Source organism: Podarcis vaucheri (assembly GCF_965113315.1).
Source record: "Podarcis vaucheri genome assembly, chromosome: 4".
Classification (NCBI taxonomy): domain Eukaryota; kingdom Metazoa; phylum Chordata; class Lepidosauria; order Squamata; family Lacertidae; genus Podarcis; species Podarcis vaucheri.
This window is the reverse complement of record NC_138762.1, coordinates 60,941,583-60,958,496: the sequence shown is the minus strand read 5'-3', so window position 1 is coordinate 60,958,496 and position 16,914 is coordinate 60,941,583. Positions and strand designations below refer to the sequence as shown.

General features: G+C 41.7%; 1 protein-coding gene across 2 annotated transcripts; it reads right to left on the bottom strand.

The window, feature by feature from the left end:
- Positions 1 to 3,253: 3,253 nt before the first annotated feature.
- On the bottom strand, positions 3,254 to 16,543 carry LOC309530820 (uncharacterized protein CXorf38). 2 transcript variants are annotated; one of them, XM_082219984.1, is made up of 6 exons: positions 16,114 to 16,543; positions 11,094 to 11,228; positions 8,821 to 8,943; positions 8,052 to 8,201; positions 6,656 to 6,823; positions 3,254 to 3,858 (listed from the first exon to the last, which is right to left on the bottom strand). In XM_082219984.1, the coding sequence occupies exons 1-6, from the start codon at positions 16,327 to 16,329 to the stop codon at positions 3,667 to 3,669; spliced, it is 984 nt and encodes a 327-aa protein (XP_082076110.1). In that variant the 5' UTR covers positions 16,330 to 16,543; the 3' UTR covers positions 3,254 to 3,666. The 2 variants fall into 2 exon arrangements, with proteins under 2 accessions (XP_082076110.1, XP_082076111.1); XM_082219985.1 differs by lacking the exon at positions 11,094 to 11,228 and having other exon boundaries at positions 16,114 to 16,542.
- Between the last annotated feature and the right edge of the window lie 371 nt (positions 16,544 to 16,914).

Below are 16,914 nucleotides of genomic sequence, written 5' to 3'. Positions count from 1 at the left end.
TTTTTTTCTTAAAAGGATGCCCACAGAGTACACCATTCATTAGCACAAATAAGAAAAACATATAATTAATATAAATAAGAAGAATGTAACATATTTTTTAAAGCGACAAAAAACTGTCATGCACAAAAACACCAGATACACAAGATCTAGGTGGTCTCTCGAGAGAGCATGTTTTGCCACCTGGGTGTGGTGGAGAGTTCTGCACTATAGGACAGTTGTGTTTGAAGTAGCATGGCTTGCTGTTGAAGATTTCTCCCAACTGAGGACTTCTCACAACCTCAAATACAACACTAGTGTCACGTAGTGTATATTATGGGTGTATAGCTGTTTGTATTAGTAGATTTCTTCTACATGCTTCAACCAACTTGCTGAGCAAGCTTTTGCTCAAGCTGTGTTCTCTTCTTCCATCTGCTCCCAAGCCCGCAGCGCCTTTCAAAGGTGACCTTTACACTTCTGACTCTTTTTCCCCAACTGCGGTTTCCCTCCCTCCTCCAGTTTTGTTTCCTTTGTTGTTCAGCCTCTCCTTCCTTCCTTTGCTTCACCTTTTCCAGCTGCAGAGCTCTACAAATGACCTTCTTTTTTTGGTGACTGACTTCAAGTCCTTCCAACTTCTTCTTAACTTTGTTCTCTACCAGTTTTTTCTCAAGCACCTTGCCAGCTGGGCACTGAGAAGATACAGCCCTTTTCCTTTTGCGATGAGAAGTCATCTTCTGAGTGCTGTTGATCTTGCTTATAAATGCTTTTTCATTGCCCGGGTTTATCCTTTCCCCCAATGATTCTTCTGCAGTTGTGTTCTTGGCACCAACTAGGTTCACTATAAGAGCTGCTGTTGAAAATATTGATGGCTTCTTCAAGAATTTCAGCCACACAAAGTCTGTGTTGGTCACATCTTGCAACAGGTTTCTTCATGGCAGCTTCTTCCAGTCTCTGTCAGGTCAGAGTCTTCAACTTGCACACTGTAATGTGTTAAGTGGCCTGTGTCTTCCAGCCCAATTGAGGTTAAACATGATAGGTTTGTGTTCCCAGATTACATTAACTAGCTGCTTGAATTCCATTTTTAGAGGTGAAATTAGATGTATAATTGCAAAAACGATATATGAAGAATACTTTACTTCCAGTTTTAGTGTAATCTTTCCATCTCTAGCAGTAGACATAGATGTTTTCTGCTTTAGAGTACTTATTCTTCATATACAAAGATTCTGTATGAAACTTTTACTTTCTAACTGAAGTGTCCTCCAGTCTAAAAAACCTGCTATAGTGGTTACCACTATACCATAAGCTACTTGATATAAGTTAAGTGTTTGATCAGTCCTGTTGCAGATCAGCAGATCTATTACTAGATCAAGCATCTGTTTTTCAATCCTAAAACTAACAAATCAGTCCTAAAATGAAATCTGAAATTAAAACTGCCTAGTAATGTAAAATGAAAACTGCACAGAGTTAGACATATCTAAATCCATTAGCATGCTTGTGCCCTTTATCAACTGTTAACTGATTCAAGTTTTTGTCCGATTCTGGAGCCTGTATTTATTAACTGGGCTCCAGTAATTCATAGTGTGGGACAACATAAGGCTTTTGACTCACAATCGGAGTAATTTATCTACTGGAACAAATTGGACAAGTTCATCACTATCAAACTATTCCATTCTTTTTTTACTGGCATTGAGTAGACCACTGGATTTTGTGGTTTATAGCTGTGATATATGCAAGAAGCCTTTTGAAAACGCAGGTGATTTTACCGAGACAGCTGAGAGAAGGCCATTTTTTTGTACCTAGTCCTGCCTGAGATATTAAATAGGACATGATCCTAGCAAATAATGCCATGTTACACAGTTGTATCAGAGTGGCAGTTCATTGTTATGTATGTTGAAGTGACCAAACCTTGGATTTGGATGGATTTTTGAGAGTCTATCATCAGCCTTCTAAACCGCATCCCTCTTAAGAGATAATGAAACAGGTACTGAAGCACATTCTCTCCTCTAAAAGGATCATGTGTGCATTAGAGGACAATGTTTCCCCCCCTAATTTATATGGAATAAATGTTTGTGCTTGTCAAGATTTGTGTTATTCTAATGGCTTATTACTTAAGCACCTGCTTTTTCTTCATATTACCGTTCTTCTGACTTTATATGCAGGCAGTTTCAGAGAGGGTACTCACTCCTCCTCTCCTGTTTAACATACTAACTCATGCAAGTCCTATATCAGCCATTCAAATGTAGTTAAATTTCAAGATCCTATGCTAGCCCCTTTACACTTGAGAGAAGCCAGCAGTTACACCAGAGGCATTCAGCTTATCTGAATGCTTTTCTGAAATAACCCATGGTGGTTTTCATGTTCCTGCAAAGCTACTGATCCCCTGTCCAGGAATTTGGTTAATACAAGTCCAAGACTCAAAATTCACTGTATTTTTCGCTCCATAAGACGCACCTGACCCTAAGACGTGCCTAGTTTTTAGAGGGGGAATCCAAGGAAAAAAATATTCTTTAAAGAGAGCGCTGAGGAGAGCCTCCCGCCTGCATTCGCTCCTTAAGACGCACACACATTTCCCCTTACTTTTTAGGAGGGAAAAAGTGTGTCTTATAGAGCAAAAAATACAGTAAATTCTTTCAAGTTTACCAGGTTCAGTTGCTGTGAAAAGGGCCTCTTTGCTGGATTTTTTCCTATCTTACAAGTAATTTATTTCACGTTTAGAGTATTTGACAAACATTGTCAGACTTGCTGCAACTACTCCCTAAGTTGGAGCTCCGTGTATTAATTCCCCCCCCCCTACTTCACACTTAGGAAAGAGCACATTAAGACACAACAGTAAATGATCATTGTTGCTGGACTGTAATAACTTATTTAATGAAAACAAAGAATCTTCACATGATTTTGCTCATGGTGAACCTGGAAGTATTTAAATTTTGAGTCTTGGACTTGCATTAATGTAGAAATTAACAGAGAAACATCATGGAGATGGAAAAGAACTGTCATGTGGATGCAGCCACTATTTAGTTCCATGAGATAAAGGCTGTGTTAAACAAAAGAGTTAGGAGGGGTCATGTCCTAATGGGGCTACGCAAATTAAGATTGCATTTGGTGCAATGTAAAATAGAGAGATTACAAAATTGATAGTTGTCAAGAGGAAGTAGTATGGTCAAAACATTTGCACAGAGGTGAAACAAATCAAACTGTCCTGGGTAGACAGCAAAATACTAAACCTCTGAAAGCAAACCATAATACAGTTCAAAGGAAACTGGAATTTTTAAGGAAATGACTGTTGACCCTTCGGGTTTATTCTCCAAATTCCAATATAACTTGAAAAAAGGATCGTTCTTTAAATGAGCATTCCTGTGGAATTATGCAAGTTTCCCATTTGGTAATGCATGACATCTTCACAGTAGAGTCACATTCTTCATATCGTACGCTTCCTTTTTTCTAAATGACAATCTAAAAAGTAAAAAAAAAGCACAGACAACATTACACATATTGCATACTTAAGAATAGCACCTGCCCTTATTTACCAAAGGTCTGCCTTGTGGCAATCCAAATAAAAGCAATCTCAAAGCTGCATATTATTATTTCTGTAAGGTGGTATTCCTTCCTAAGGTGGTATTCTTTCCTAACACCTTACAATGTGTCAGCAAGTTTTGCTATGCAACATGTTAGAGCGATAAAACACAAATTTCATTTTAAACATATACACTTGCCTTCATCTGTCTCTTCATCGTTCACTTCCTGGGTTTCTTTCATGGATTGTTTTTGGCCGTACAATTTTTGCACGAGGTCTTCTAGGTTCTGCATTTCAGCCTGCAAACTTCTTTGAAGATCATGGTTGCCATTTAAGAAATCCTTTACAATTTGTATTCTGTTTAAATCCTAAGAGGGGGAGAAATACCTTGTGAGTAAAAAATGTGAAATGAGAACAGGGTGCTAGACTAGATGGGCCTTTGCCAAGATCTTATTTTGTTCTTATTACCACCTCACCAAAAGCATCTCAGGCAAGTAAGTGTTTGATACTGCCTAGAGAGTTTCATAGCAGAAGATGGATCTGAATTTCAGCTTATCACCGCCAACCCAATGCACACAAATTGCTACACCAACCCTGTTCTCTGGTTTGTCTGTTGCTTCTCTCTCTTTCCAATGCTTCTTGCAAGACCAGCAATTCCTAATTTAAAAAGGTTTCTATAAAGCAGTAGGCAAATGTTTCCATTTGGGTTTTTTTCCTTCCAAAAAAAGCCTTTTTACTATTTTACCTGCAGAACTTGCCACTTCATCTGAAGCTAGAAGTGTATAATCTTTAAAGCTGAAACCAGGAAGCTAATATGAAAAAAAAGCCACGAGTTACCTGACAGCAGAGCAATGAATGAAGTGAGCGATGTTAGGCATATCAGTGAAGAACAGGAAAATGCAGCATCGGACAAAAATTAATTGTGCCACAATTGTGGGCAGCAAGCCCTTTGCTGACTGTACTAAAGTGGCAGGTAAAGGGCAGGACAAGAAACCCATTCAGCTATAAGACTACATTCCATCCTATATTCATCACTATCAACCAACACAATACAAAGAAGGGGAAAAAGAACACGGCAATGTCTCTTGCAATACTAGAAGAGTTCATTAGTTCAGACACTGAGTGGTCTCCAGTTCTCGCCGTTAAAAAAATATATAACCAGTGAATACATGAATAACTTACTTGATTCCCTTTATTTAATTACTATGCAAATGGATTTAAGCAGTTCACAAACTAAGAGGGGGATGGAATTTCCTTATATTCAGCATTTAATTCCCTAAACATTCTGTTGCATTTATTAATTATGTTTCCACAGACACACGCACACAAAATTCCCAAGGCAATACATGACAGAAACACTTCAAATACATATATTTTGAAGTGGGCTTCAAAAGCTTTTCAGTAGCTGCCTCCCAAGCATGTTGCAGGTTTAGCTATATGCTGCTGCCTGCTCTTTTTTCTGGCAACAGGCTCCTCTGCCTTTACCTCAGGGGGAGGGGGCAAGGTAATTCTGAAGTAACCAACTGATAGTTGTTGAGGGAGCATGAGGCCACTTCAACCAGCAAGATCATGGGGAGCAGGTTGTTCTCTCATGAATGGCAAGATAATGCGCCTTAAGTAACTCTCTGTTGGCATTTGGAGGGAGTTACGTAATGTCAACTCTGTGATCAGTGCAAGATTCAAAGCCTTCACAGACTCAAAGTACAGTACTTGTGACCTTTACCACAAGGCCTCAAAACCGAGTTGATGGGCATATATGTGCTATAAGTATAATTTACATTCATTGAACACAAAATAAAGAGACGCCAAATGTCAACTTTCAGGTCCCTATGTTCTTGCACAAGCTGAAATTGTTTGCATTGCAAACAAATGAGTAATTCCTTTTTTCACTGAAATACTAGGGGAGGATGGTTTTTAACAGATACGTGTTTCTCCATCATTGATCACCTACAACTAAGCAGACACAAGGAACTATAAAATGGAAGCTCCGCCTGCTCTCCTCAATCTGTCCCTTTGAGTTTGCTAAGTTTCCCCAGTCTTCCGTAATCTGCATATGGAGGAGTTACATCCAGGAGTAGAGGAAAAGCTGGATGGCTTGGCTCACCTCACTGTAAGTAGCTATAACAGGATGGACAGACTTGATCTAAAAGCTGCTGCTTATTTTCTTCAAGAAACAATCTGTCTCTTTCATTTCTCCTCTACCTTCCTTTTTGATTCTTAATAAACTTCATAAAATTTGACTGTTGATGTCTTGGGTACATTTCTGCCAAAGTCAAAAGGACTTCTCCTCTCAGGTGGGTGCTCTTTCTGTCTACCCTCCAAAATACCTGCCCTGGACCCCTCAGAAATCACTCCTGCCTGGGGGGCAGAGGGTACAGTTACAGCTCCCTTGGGAGCCTCTGTGCACAACTGGGCTACTCAGTGGAAGGACTCATCCCATTTCCGTCACAGGTGGCACAATGGGTCAGTGCATCTGGTTATCAACCAAAAGGTTGGTGGTTCGAGCCCACCCAGGGACAGCTGTGAGCAGGAGCCCTGCACTGCAGGGAGTAGGACTAGAGAACCCTCAGGTCCCTTCCAGTACTATGATTCTATTTCTGTCCCAGAGGTAACGTAGATCTAAGGTGGCTGAGCAGGTAGCTTCTTTCTCGGAGCAGAGACACATCTACTAAAACTGAAGGAAAGACGCTTCACAGAAAAAAAGAGATCACTGTTCTAAATTTCAACACTGAGTAGTAATTTCTGTAGGGCCTTTCCTCCATCAAAGCACTCAAGCCAGCTTACATGGGGATCCCTCATGGCATCCCATCTAGGCACTGACTTGACCCAAAGCCACTTAGTGTGAGGCAAGATGTCTATATTTGTGTGTTATCAGTCCATGCCCTAGGGGAAGGTTTTAAGCACCCTGGCAAATGTATTCCAGTTGAATTTTAAAGCGAAGCAGTGTTTTCTCTTAGGGTACAAATACAATGGAGGTGCTGGGAGCTCAACTGCATGGAACAAGCTTTCCTTCAGCAAGCAATAATCTATTCATCTGAAAAGGTTTATTCCAAAAATTCTGAGGAACCCTCTAAATGGACCCCTCTTATTACACAGATGGACCTATTAGCATCAAACTCTTAAGCATGAGTGCAAGCCTGCTTTTATGTTTTCAAATTAGGTTACCTCTTCTGACATCATTCCTTGTTCTTCCACGAGAAGACTGATTTCATGAAGTCTCTCTTTTATCAGTTCTGCTTCTATTTCACTGATCTGGCTTCGATTCATTTCACCCTCCAATCCATCAAGCTGATCTCCCCCTGGTACATGCACAGCCCAATCAGATGACAGAAGCTATTGGGTTTTAGTAAAAACAAAATGAACATGAAAAGCTATGGGTTTATTGACAAAATAATGACACTTAAGGGCTTCAATGACCCAAAAAGCACAGGATGAAGTTTGAGAAATACAGATGGAACTAGTTACACATTACTTTGGATCCAGTCAATGTTGTTTGTGATATGAGATGAGCAACACTATTCGACAATACTGAGGTATGCCAAGTACAGTGGCACCTCGGTTTTTGAACATCTCTGTTGATGAACATTTCGGTTTTCGAACATCATAAACCTGGAAGTAAATTCTTTGGTTTTTGAATATGCTTCCGCTGAGTGCAAGATCCTGAGGCCTAGCTGTCGGCTGTTGAGTTTTAGGCTTTCTAACATTTCAGAACTCGAATGGTCTTTTGGAATGGATTACATTCGAAAACCGAGGTACGACTGTAGTTTGTGAAACTTACTGGCATTCTGTGGATTTAAAAACATTGTACCTTCACTGCAAAAGAACACATTTAAACAATTCCCAGTGGAATCATATTCATGACTACTCAGAAGTAAGCTTCAATGGGACTTATTTCCATAGGCAGTATGGCATAGTAATGAACTACTTTAAAAGAATTTTAAAAATGGTGGTCTGGCTATTCCTCTGCAGCAATGTCCGTGCCATTTACTAATTCTATTTTTAAATAATCTCTTTTTACTTAAATTCTTTTCTAAAACAAATGAACTGTTTTGAAACTATGGAAAGTTTCAGAAGCAGATTATGTGATACAGCATAAAAGTCTGCTAAACAATTTTTATTTATTTATTTCAGTAGTGGGCCTAAAATAGATTTTGTATCCTGGCTTTTGTGTTCTCCCACATAGGTACATTATTTAACCAGTTATTATTATTTTTTAAATGCCACATAGCATAATGCCTGTTGCCTCCATGCAAGGCTATCTGCCTTGCAGAAGTTTTACCTTTCCATCTATATAACATGCAGATAAAATGCTGTACTATTGTTTTGTTTTGTTTCCCCCCAAAAAATAAACTTTTGATATGGTAATCTCAAGAGTAAAACTAAATTGTATCAATGTGCCCAAAAACCTTGAATCAACAAATTATGAAACAGTCTCAGATATCCTTGATCAAGCACAAAAGCTTTGATTTAGAGTGCAAACCATCTGGATACAGACTGTTGCTTTTCTATATTCAATGCTGTGCCTAGCCAGCCTACAAGTTGAAAGAATGGCAACTATTACCTTTTCTATCCTTGTACGAGCCATCTGGGCCTCTGGAATGTGTTGAAATTCAGTTAGCAAGTTCTGAACATGATTCCCAAATTCTTTCAGCCAAGAAGAAGAGACTTTCATATCTGAAGAATGCATTAGTTCATTGCGGCACTTAATCACCTAGAGATAAAAACATGAAGCAAAACCAGTAGACTGAAAACTCAGTGAAGGGCAATGGTAAGCAAAAACCAACCCTCAAGTTACAGCCCTGCATTAGGGGTTGCTGACTGAGTGATCTGTTTTCACATCAGAGCCACATATTGTTGTTACTAGAATGGAAATGCCCCATGTGGCGAACACCTTGCCAATGTTTTGTTCCTTGACTGTCTCCTCCTCAGAGGCTGCTACATGATAACCAGCCTTAAGCACTTTATCATATTGCATTTTATACTTGTAGGAATGCACAATTTAAGCTCCATCTGCACTATACATTTAAAGCAGTCTCATAACACTTTAAACAGTTATGGCTTCCCTCAAATAATCTTAGGAACTGTAGTTCGTTAAGGGGGCTGAGAGCTGTTGGGAGGCCCCTACTCCCCTCACACAGCTACAGTTTCCAGATTTCTTGGGAACAGGGATTTATTGTTCTACAACTCTGGGAACTGTAGCTCTGTGAGGCGGATAGAGGTCTCTGCAGACAAGACAGGGTGCTTGCCCAAATGGAAGAGGCAGTCACTGACTGCAACCTGGTGAGAGTGTTTGTGGAACCCTGCTAAGAAAAGATGTCAAGTTGGATTACCTCTCTGACTTTCTTCTGATCGATGTTACTGAAGTGATCACAGAAGTTGAAAAGGTTTAAGAGTGCAGATGCATCACATTTGTCCGGACCACAAATGTCTGCTTTCCCACGAGGCATGTAAGCCTACACAGCGAAGGAGAACGAATGCAGTTAATGTCTGATTCAGAAGCTATTAGTAACACACTATTTCTTACTGATAATTATATCAGAACTTGTGTTTATTTAATTGTAGCTTTGTCAAACACTAAAGCAGTGGTTTAATTAGCATCTTGTAGCTGTCCTTTTTCTCTTTACAACCCCATTGGATACTTTCGCTGGAGTCCTGCATAGTCATTCCGTACTGTTCCACACCATACAGGAGGACACAATTTAGAACTTTTCTGATCAGCTACTGTTGGTCAGCCTTAGGCTGCCACTCCCTCTTGAATCCAAAACAAGTTCCACTTTCCATAAGGGAGCACCAAACTTGTAGATGAGACTTTTAGGGTGAGATGTATTGCCTTGCAAAGCTCATCAACATGCTTTTCATCACATGTTGATTGTTCTGATTTCTATTTCACAGCATGTCTACATCTTGGAAGCCACAACGAGGCACAGTTTCCCAGAGCACACATCTACACTGTGGGAAGCCACAGTGAAACAGATACATATATGATCACCACACATCAGTTTTAATGGGCTTTCTGTCTTTCCTTGGGAGAGTGGGAGGAAATGGAGGCACTATTTTCTCTAACAGGGCCCAGCAACTCTAATATGGACACAAAATTCAACAGATTTGTTTGCCAACCACAGTCCACAGCTTCATGTGTTGAATATCTGCCTGCTGTGCAGTTGTCACAATCACATAACATCTGTTGAGAAAGAGAGATGCAACTTCTATATGGTAAAATGCTACTATGAGTTTGTTTGCTCTTACTAACTGAATAAAGGTAAAGGTAAAGGTACCCCTGCCCGAACGGGCCAGTCTTGAGAGACTCTGGGGTTTGTGCGCCCATCTCACATCTATTGGCCGGGGGCCAGCGCTGTCCGCAGACACTTCCGGGTCACGTGGCCAGCGTGACAACGCTGCTCTGGCGAGCCAGAGCCGCACACGGAACGCCGTTTACCTTCCCGCTGGTAAGCAGTACCTATTTATCTACTTGCCCCCGGGGGTGCTTTCGAACTGCTAGGTGGGCAGGCGCTGGGACCGAGCAGCGGGAGCGCACCCCGCCGCGGGGATTCGAACCGCCGACCTTTCGATCGGCAAGCCCTAGGCGCTGAGGCTTTAGCCCACAGCGCCACCCGCGTCCCGCTACTAACTGAATACAAACTTACAAATGCTGCTTTGGCAAATTCTCAGACTGTTCAAATCCAGAAATAAAGAAGGAATAGAAACCTGAATAAACTCATAGAAGACAAAAGGGGGCAGTAACAAAAGAGGGTAGCAATTGGTTGCCTGGAATTCAGAGCAGCATGAGCTTCTTCTTGCTCCTGAAGCAGTTTCAAAACTAGCTGTATTATACACAGGGCCTTGCAGATATTGCCAGACAACTCCCATCACCCCATACCACTCGCCACACTGACTGCAACTTATGGGAACTTGTAGTCCAACAATACCTCAAGTGCCACAGCTTCTCTATCCCCGATTTATATCCTACCCTGATGCATGCTGCAAAAGCTGGAGCAGAACATCCATTTTACATACAGGGGCGTAGGAAGGGGGGGGGCGCCCCAGGTTCCATCATGGAGGGGGGTGACAAATTATCAAGGAACAATTACTGCCCTACTAGGGCGGTTCATAAAAAACTTTTTTTTGAAAATGCCTGCTCCAAAGGTCTTATCTTACTACACTAAGGATTATATAGCTATATATGAAATTTCATGCATATCAGCTGTTTACTTGGCCGTTTTCCTATGTCGTGAAGGCTGAAATTTCAATTCAGTGGAGCACTTACTGTTCCCAACCCTAACCCTGCGGAAAGCCATCTAATTAGACTTTAATTTGATTCTGACATGTTTTTAGGAGGTAATTTAATTATTGTTTGATTTTATACCAATGTTATATATCTGATGTTAGCCGCCCTGAGCCTGACTTCAGCCAGGGAGGGCAGGATATAAATAAAATTATTATTATTTATTATTATTCCTTTGTAAGAAAATATGAAATAACGTAAAACCATTTTTGCAGGCAAAAAAAAAAAATCAATGGGGGGGGGTGACAAGAAATTTTCTGCACCAGGTACCACCTGACCTTCCTACACCTCTGTTTACATAACAGAACTTCCAGGCATTACCTTTGCCAACTCCCATGCATTAGATGGCCAGAGCCAAGGCCTGCAGTTTCCCCAGTGGACTTCCCCATTCTTGTGCGTGTGATGATTCAAAATCTCTTTTTTCCATTCTTTACACAAGGAGCACGCAGGCTGAAACTACAAAGCAAAAGGAAGACCAATACAAGTACTGAGTACTGTAATTTAAATCATTGGTTTCAAATTTTTTATCCAGGGGGGTGGGACTCAATTTGGATTGTCCAAGAAATCAAATAATGTCCCCAAAGTCAACAAATTACAATTCAGTAAATAAAAAGGGATTAAAAGGAGTTAGGGATGGGACTGCTTACTGTTGGCAGGAAAGAGGCAGAGATGTTGAGGTTATACAGGTTTACATAGTCGTAGTGTCTCTCTAGTGGGCTTCCAGTTCCTAAGACCCTTTGAGAGATTCCTGCATGTGCACGCTAAGAAAAGCTGGAAATACTCTGGAATTAATGGGAGGAGGGAGAGAAATGCAAATATAAAGTTAAATACTCCCTTTTGTTGCGGTGCTTTGAAACGATTGTGAGCTTTATCCTTTCAAAATGCAAAAGAAGCTGCACAAAAAATGCCACCAACACAGCAGAATTCAGAGCACTCTTTGCAAGCAGGACTCCTGTGTTTTTAAATGCCACATGTCAAGCACAAACTTAACATGTGGAGATGGGTTGGGTAGAATGGCGTCACCGGCTATACTTCTTAAAGGAAATCAGAGCATAACTTAAGATTCCATTCTGTTGCAAAGATGTCCTCTCTATCCAAACAAGTAGAAAGCAAGTTATTTTAATAAGGTGGAATCTAAGTACGGTGGTACCTCAGGTTACATACGCTTCAGGTTACATGCGCTTCAGGTTACAGACCCCGCTAACCCATAAATAGTATCTCGGGTTAAGAACTTTGCTTCAGGATGAGAACAGAAATCGTGCTCCGGCGGCGCGGCGGCAGCAGGAGGCCCCATTAGCTAAAGTGGTGCTTCAGGTTAAGAACAGTTTCAGGTTAAGAATGGACCTCCGGAACGAATTAAGTACTTAACCCGAGGTACCACTGTATACTATTATTTGCCATGTTATGAACTGTCTTGTAAGGGGAAATACCCTGAAAGTAAGCTTAAATTTATTAAATAAATAAAATTAAAATACATCGGGCTAAAAATATTGGGGGCGGTGTGTGTGCTGGCTCCTGTGTCTTTAAAGGCTGAGGCATGCAGAAATTTAACAGGTACAGCTTCCCTTTGATCATGGAGATAAAGCATCGCGGAAAGTTGCACCTATTGAATTTCTGACAGATATGAGATGAAGCCCAGCATTATAATGCCAAAGTACCCGTAGAGTATCAGAACTGAAAACATGTACCACAGTGTTCTTAAGGTTTCCTTTTAAATGTCTGGCCCAAAACATGTATCTTTCCACCACCCCCTTCTTTCTTCTAACTATTATCTCTTTTCTGTCTCTCTGGCAAATCACATACTCTGAATGCAGAGTGAAAGGTTCCTTGAAATTCTGCTGGTTACATAGCATTGCTTAGGCTGGGAAGAGCCAGAGGCAGCTCTTACTCACAAACACTTAAGAATACCGCCATGCACTGAACGCTCATCCAGAGAACACACTGCAATTTGGGGAAAGTAGGGAGATAAATTATTGTTTCAGAACACAGCAACAAAATGGAGCCATTAACCCTGTCCGTTTGTTTGTTTTTAAAAAAAAATCAATCTATTCCTATGTAGGCCCACTACTCTTTCCTTGTAGATGGAGAGTACTGTTTGTAATCAGAGCGATGTGTGGAATCTTTGATATTTCATATGTCCTTGAGGCTGTGTGGGAAGAGAGGTGGCAGAGGCAAGCTTCCCAGCTTCCCAGAACATCACACATTCTCACTGAATCCCTCATTTTCAAAACCCAAATCGACCTCTGGGCATTTCCACTTCTTCCCAACCCACAAGGAAGCAATTCCGTGAATTTTACTCATGATTGAGACATGATGAGAACCTGGGATCGTTAGCCTTGTTGTCAATAAATGTTTTGTTCAGTATAGTCCTGTACTGCAGTCAGGCCTAAGTATCACAAGCCGTTCCAAAAAGTACCACAAGAGTGGTCAATGAATCATTTTATATCCCGTAACTTTTTTCCTGTGAGGGAAGATATCTGAAGTATCACAGAAGGAAGATATCTGAAGTATCACAGAAGTTGGGCTGCACTCTCTGCTGCTGTTATTGTGGCCAGGGCTGTAGATAGGGTGTGGTGAGGTGGGCCCCTGCCAGGGGCGCAGGAAATGGGGGGGGGGAGCATAAAAGCGGCTAAAAATATGTCCATAAATATAAATATTGATTATTGCCTCATAAGAAATGGTTTTAAATTGAGGATGAATTGAATGGGTGGATGGGGTTGGAGGAGAGGCAGAAAGAAAAGCTAATTTGTCCGTGGCTAGGGGGCGCAATGTGGACGGTTCTGCCAGGGGCGCAAAATCACCTAGCTATGGCTCTGATTGTGGCTGAGTCATGCCTGCAAGCAGCTCCATGGGTGGGTACATGAAGCCCACATATGCAGAGACTGCTCCATGAGGCAAGGCGTTTGCATAAAGTGGCTGTTCCCATGTAGTTCCAGCAATTTCAACCCATGCCAGAAAATTCCCCAAAATTCAAAAAGGGGAAACCTTCACCAGCATGGAGATTCTGTGATGGTAAAAGTTGTGCAGATTGAATTCTTCCAGTCATGTTAGTCATGCAGCAAAGCAAAAAGCCACAAACTTCCATCTATCCAGAGCATTTCTGATGCTTTCTTTATAATTCAAATACGAACGGTGACATTTTGGCATCACTGACTAATTTTACACAAATTGTCAAACAAACTGCCATGATGATGCACAGCATAAGATTATATAGTCCAGTTTCGGAACTTCAGTTATTTAATTTTGAAGTGCTGCCTACCCATTTTTTAAATATAATTTTTGTGCTATAACATTTTGTGAAATAATAATTTGAGTGGTGACATCCTGGCACCCTTGAGCAATTTGAAATCATTGAGATGGCTGCCCAATTAGTTTGGCAGCTTTGCAAAAGAACTGGAAAATACCGCCCACCAAGTATATAGATCTGGACGACTTGTGTGTCTCTTAGTGGAAGACCTGCCTCCAAAATTTTCTTCCCACTCAAGTCTCAAAGATATAGGAAAACAAGCACTCCACACACGTCATTTACAGGGTAAGAGCAGTGAAAATATGTAGGAATCAACATAAAAAAATAAATAAAACAGGCAGGATTAGAGACTCCCTTTTGTTGCAGTGCTTTGAAATAATCATTTTCTGGTGACAAGCATAATCATTTCCCGAAATATTTCAAAGCAGCGAGTCACACTGTCTTCAACTACATCTTTATAAAGCGTCAGTTGGGCTTCATTCTTGGCAGGACTCCATACCTTTGGCTTCTATGCAATTTTCTTTGCAACCTTCATAATAGTACCTGGTCATTATCTTAATCTGGTGCTAAGTAAAGCACACCAGCAGCAGTTTTTCAAAACATGAAATTAACTATCCATAGATGTTAAAGTAAGAAGTTCTGATTCAAATAATTCTGTGCAAGTACTCTGAGAGGGCAGGGTCTCTTCATTACGATGTTTTGAAAATCCTGGCCTGTTTCCATTAGTGAAACTGTTTCTCTTTGAAGCCTTGATTGCAGAACAAAGTTCACTGCTATGTATGCGATCAGTGCAATATGTTGTATCAGCTGCTGCACACTGACTTCTCTAATCATTCTCACTTATCTTGCCTGAACGCAACATCATTGTAAGCCTTCAAAACCTCTAAGATTGTTCCTTGTAAGGATTTCATTTGGGGTCTGTGATTAGCAGTTCTACAGATAATATTTCCCTATCAGCTACGATGTTTAGGATTGCGACTGAAGGTGCACATTTTGCCCCAAAATATATGGCACGCCAAAAGCTAAAACCTGGATGTCTACTTGGATGTGGAATTTAGTTTGATGTACCATTCCAAAGCTTGGCTACCATCATGCTACTAATGGCATCAAATACATATTTTAAACCCCAAATGAGAAAATCCAATGAGAGATTACGTAATCTGGAACAGAAAAGCAACCCTCTGCCCACCTCCCCTCTGCTGCAAACCAAAAGTGAAACTGGCAACATGAAACAACTGTGCATTTTTATTAACGATTGTAGGTGCATCATAGTGGCACTCTAAAAATAAAATTGCTCAGCATCCTTCATGTTTGTGACTAGCATCCCTAATGTTTAAAAAAAATCTAAGAATTAATGGCATTTCTTGGGATTTCTTCCTTCACATCAAAACTAATTTGGCAACCATCTTGAACATTTCAAATTTCTCAAGGATACCAGGTGCCATCACTGCAGCTATTGCTTCACTATAATAGAAGAAAATATTTCAGTATTTCACAATGAAATAGCGGAAGTTCTGCAACCACATTAGAATAAAGAAGCGAGAGAACTGGCCGTATTGCGCTGCCCCTGAGCTTATATATAAACAAATTAAATTATGATACATTAAAAGGATAGGAAAACGCGCAGTATGCTGTACAGTACTGTATTATAAAGCAGGCAATCTCTCGCTTTGCTGAAGGGGGCACTGTTCGAAAGAAACAGTTTTGCAGAAAGCGCTTTGGATCCGAGACAAGCCGGAGTTCTTTGTTCTGGCCGAAACTTGCCACGAGCGCGGCGCGTATCTTTCCGCGCGAGAAAAGAGGGATGCGCAACCCCTTCCCCTGTTTGCCGGTTCAAAATCGTTCCCTCCTCTTTGACTGAGTAAAAGTAGTTCCCCCCGGCCCCCCCCCCTTACCCTCCAGATCTCAGGCTGCAAAAACCCTCGGGGGACATTGAAGGTAACCTCTGGGGCGCGCCACGCGCACTTCGGAAAGGGTCGGGTGAACGACGCGCGAGTGTTTGTTTCTCGAGCGCGCTTTTGGCGGGAGAGGGGCGACCAGGCAAAGCGAGGCGGGAGCCTCCTCCGACCTCCGCTTCCCAGGGCGGAGCCTCACCTGCTTGCCTCGAGGGGTGCAGCGCCCGCTGCAGCGGAGGCCCGAGGGGCTGAGGCGCGCGGAGGAGCGCGCGACGAGCTGGCGGTGAAAGGCTTGCACTTGCTCCCCGGCAAAGCGCTGCAGGGCAGCCCGCAAGAGCAGCAGGCTGTGCCCGGCCTTCACCCAGTTCTTGTACTCGGCGCAGTTGAGTCGAGAGGCCAGTTCCGCCAGCGCCATGGCATGCCCGACTCTGCCGCCTTGCGCGCCAGCCTCCAGGGGGCCGGGCTAGAGGCAGCGGAGCCGGCCGGCCTCTAGGGTCCTTCGTTGCCTCAGGGGAGCGCAGGCAGGAGCTGCCGCTCATCCCGAGGTCATCCTGTCAGCTATAGGTTCACACTGGCAGACCCTTTCCTAAGCAACCGTGCAAAAGGTAGGCATCGATTTCCTTGAAACCACACTTTGACTATTTACAACGAGGAAAAATCTTGACCCCTCCCTACCCAAGGGCACTCATATTTTTCTCAACAGTGTTAGCTTCATAAATAAAATAGTGTACACTTAAGTTAAATTCCAGATGGTAGCCTTTTTAGTCCTTTGCAATGAATATATATATGGTCACCTTAAAGGCTAGCAAATTTATTATGGCATAAGATTTTGTGGAGTACAGTCCACGCCACCAGTTGCGTGAAATTTGAGAAATGTAAAAGGTGAGGTCAGTGGGAAATGAAATTCAGAAAAGTAAACAGTGGTATTACTTAATTTTTTTAGTGGTAATTCGACCTAAAACAGTTCTTGATTCCTCAGAAAAGTCCATCACACCACACA

Coding starts and splice junctions, on each gene's coding strand:
- LOC309530820 (XM_082219984.1), bottom strand. CDS start 16,329: ATGGCGCTGGCGGAACTGGCCTCTCGACTCAACTGCGCCGAGTACAAG. Junction 8,944..11,093: donor ATGCATGGGAGTTGGCAAAG/GTAATGCCTGGA, acceptor TTCGCTGTGTAG/GCTTACATGCCTCGTGGGAA. Junction 3,859..6,655: donor AAGGAATGATGTCAGAAGAG/GTAACCTAATTT, acceptor TCCCCCTCTTAG/GATTTAAACAGAATACAAAT.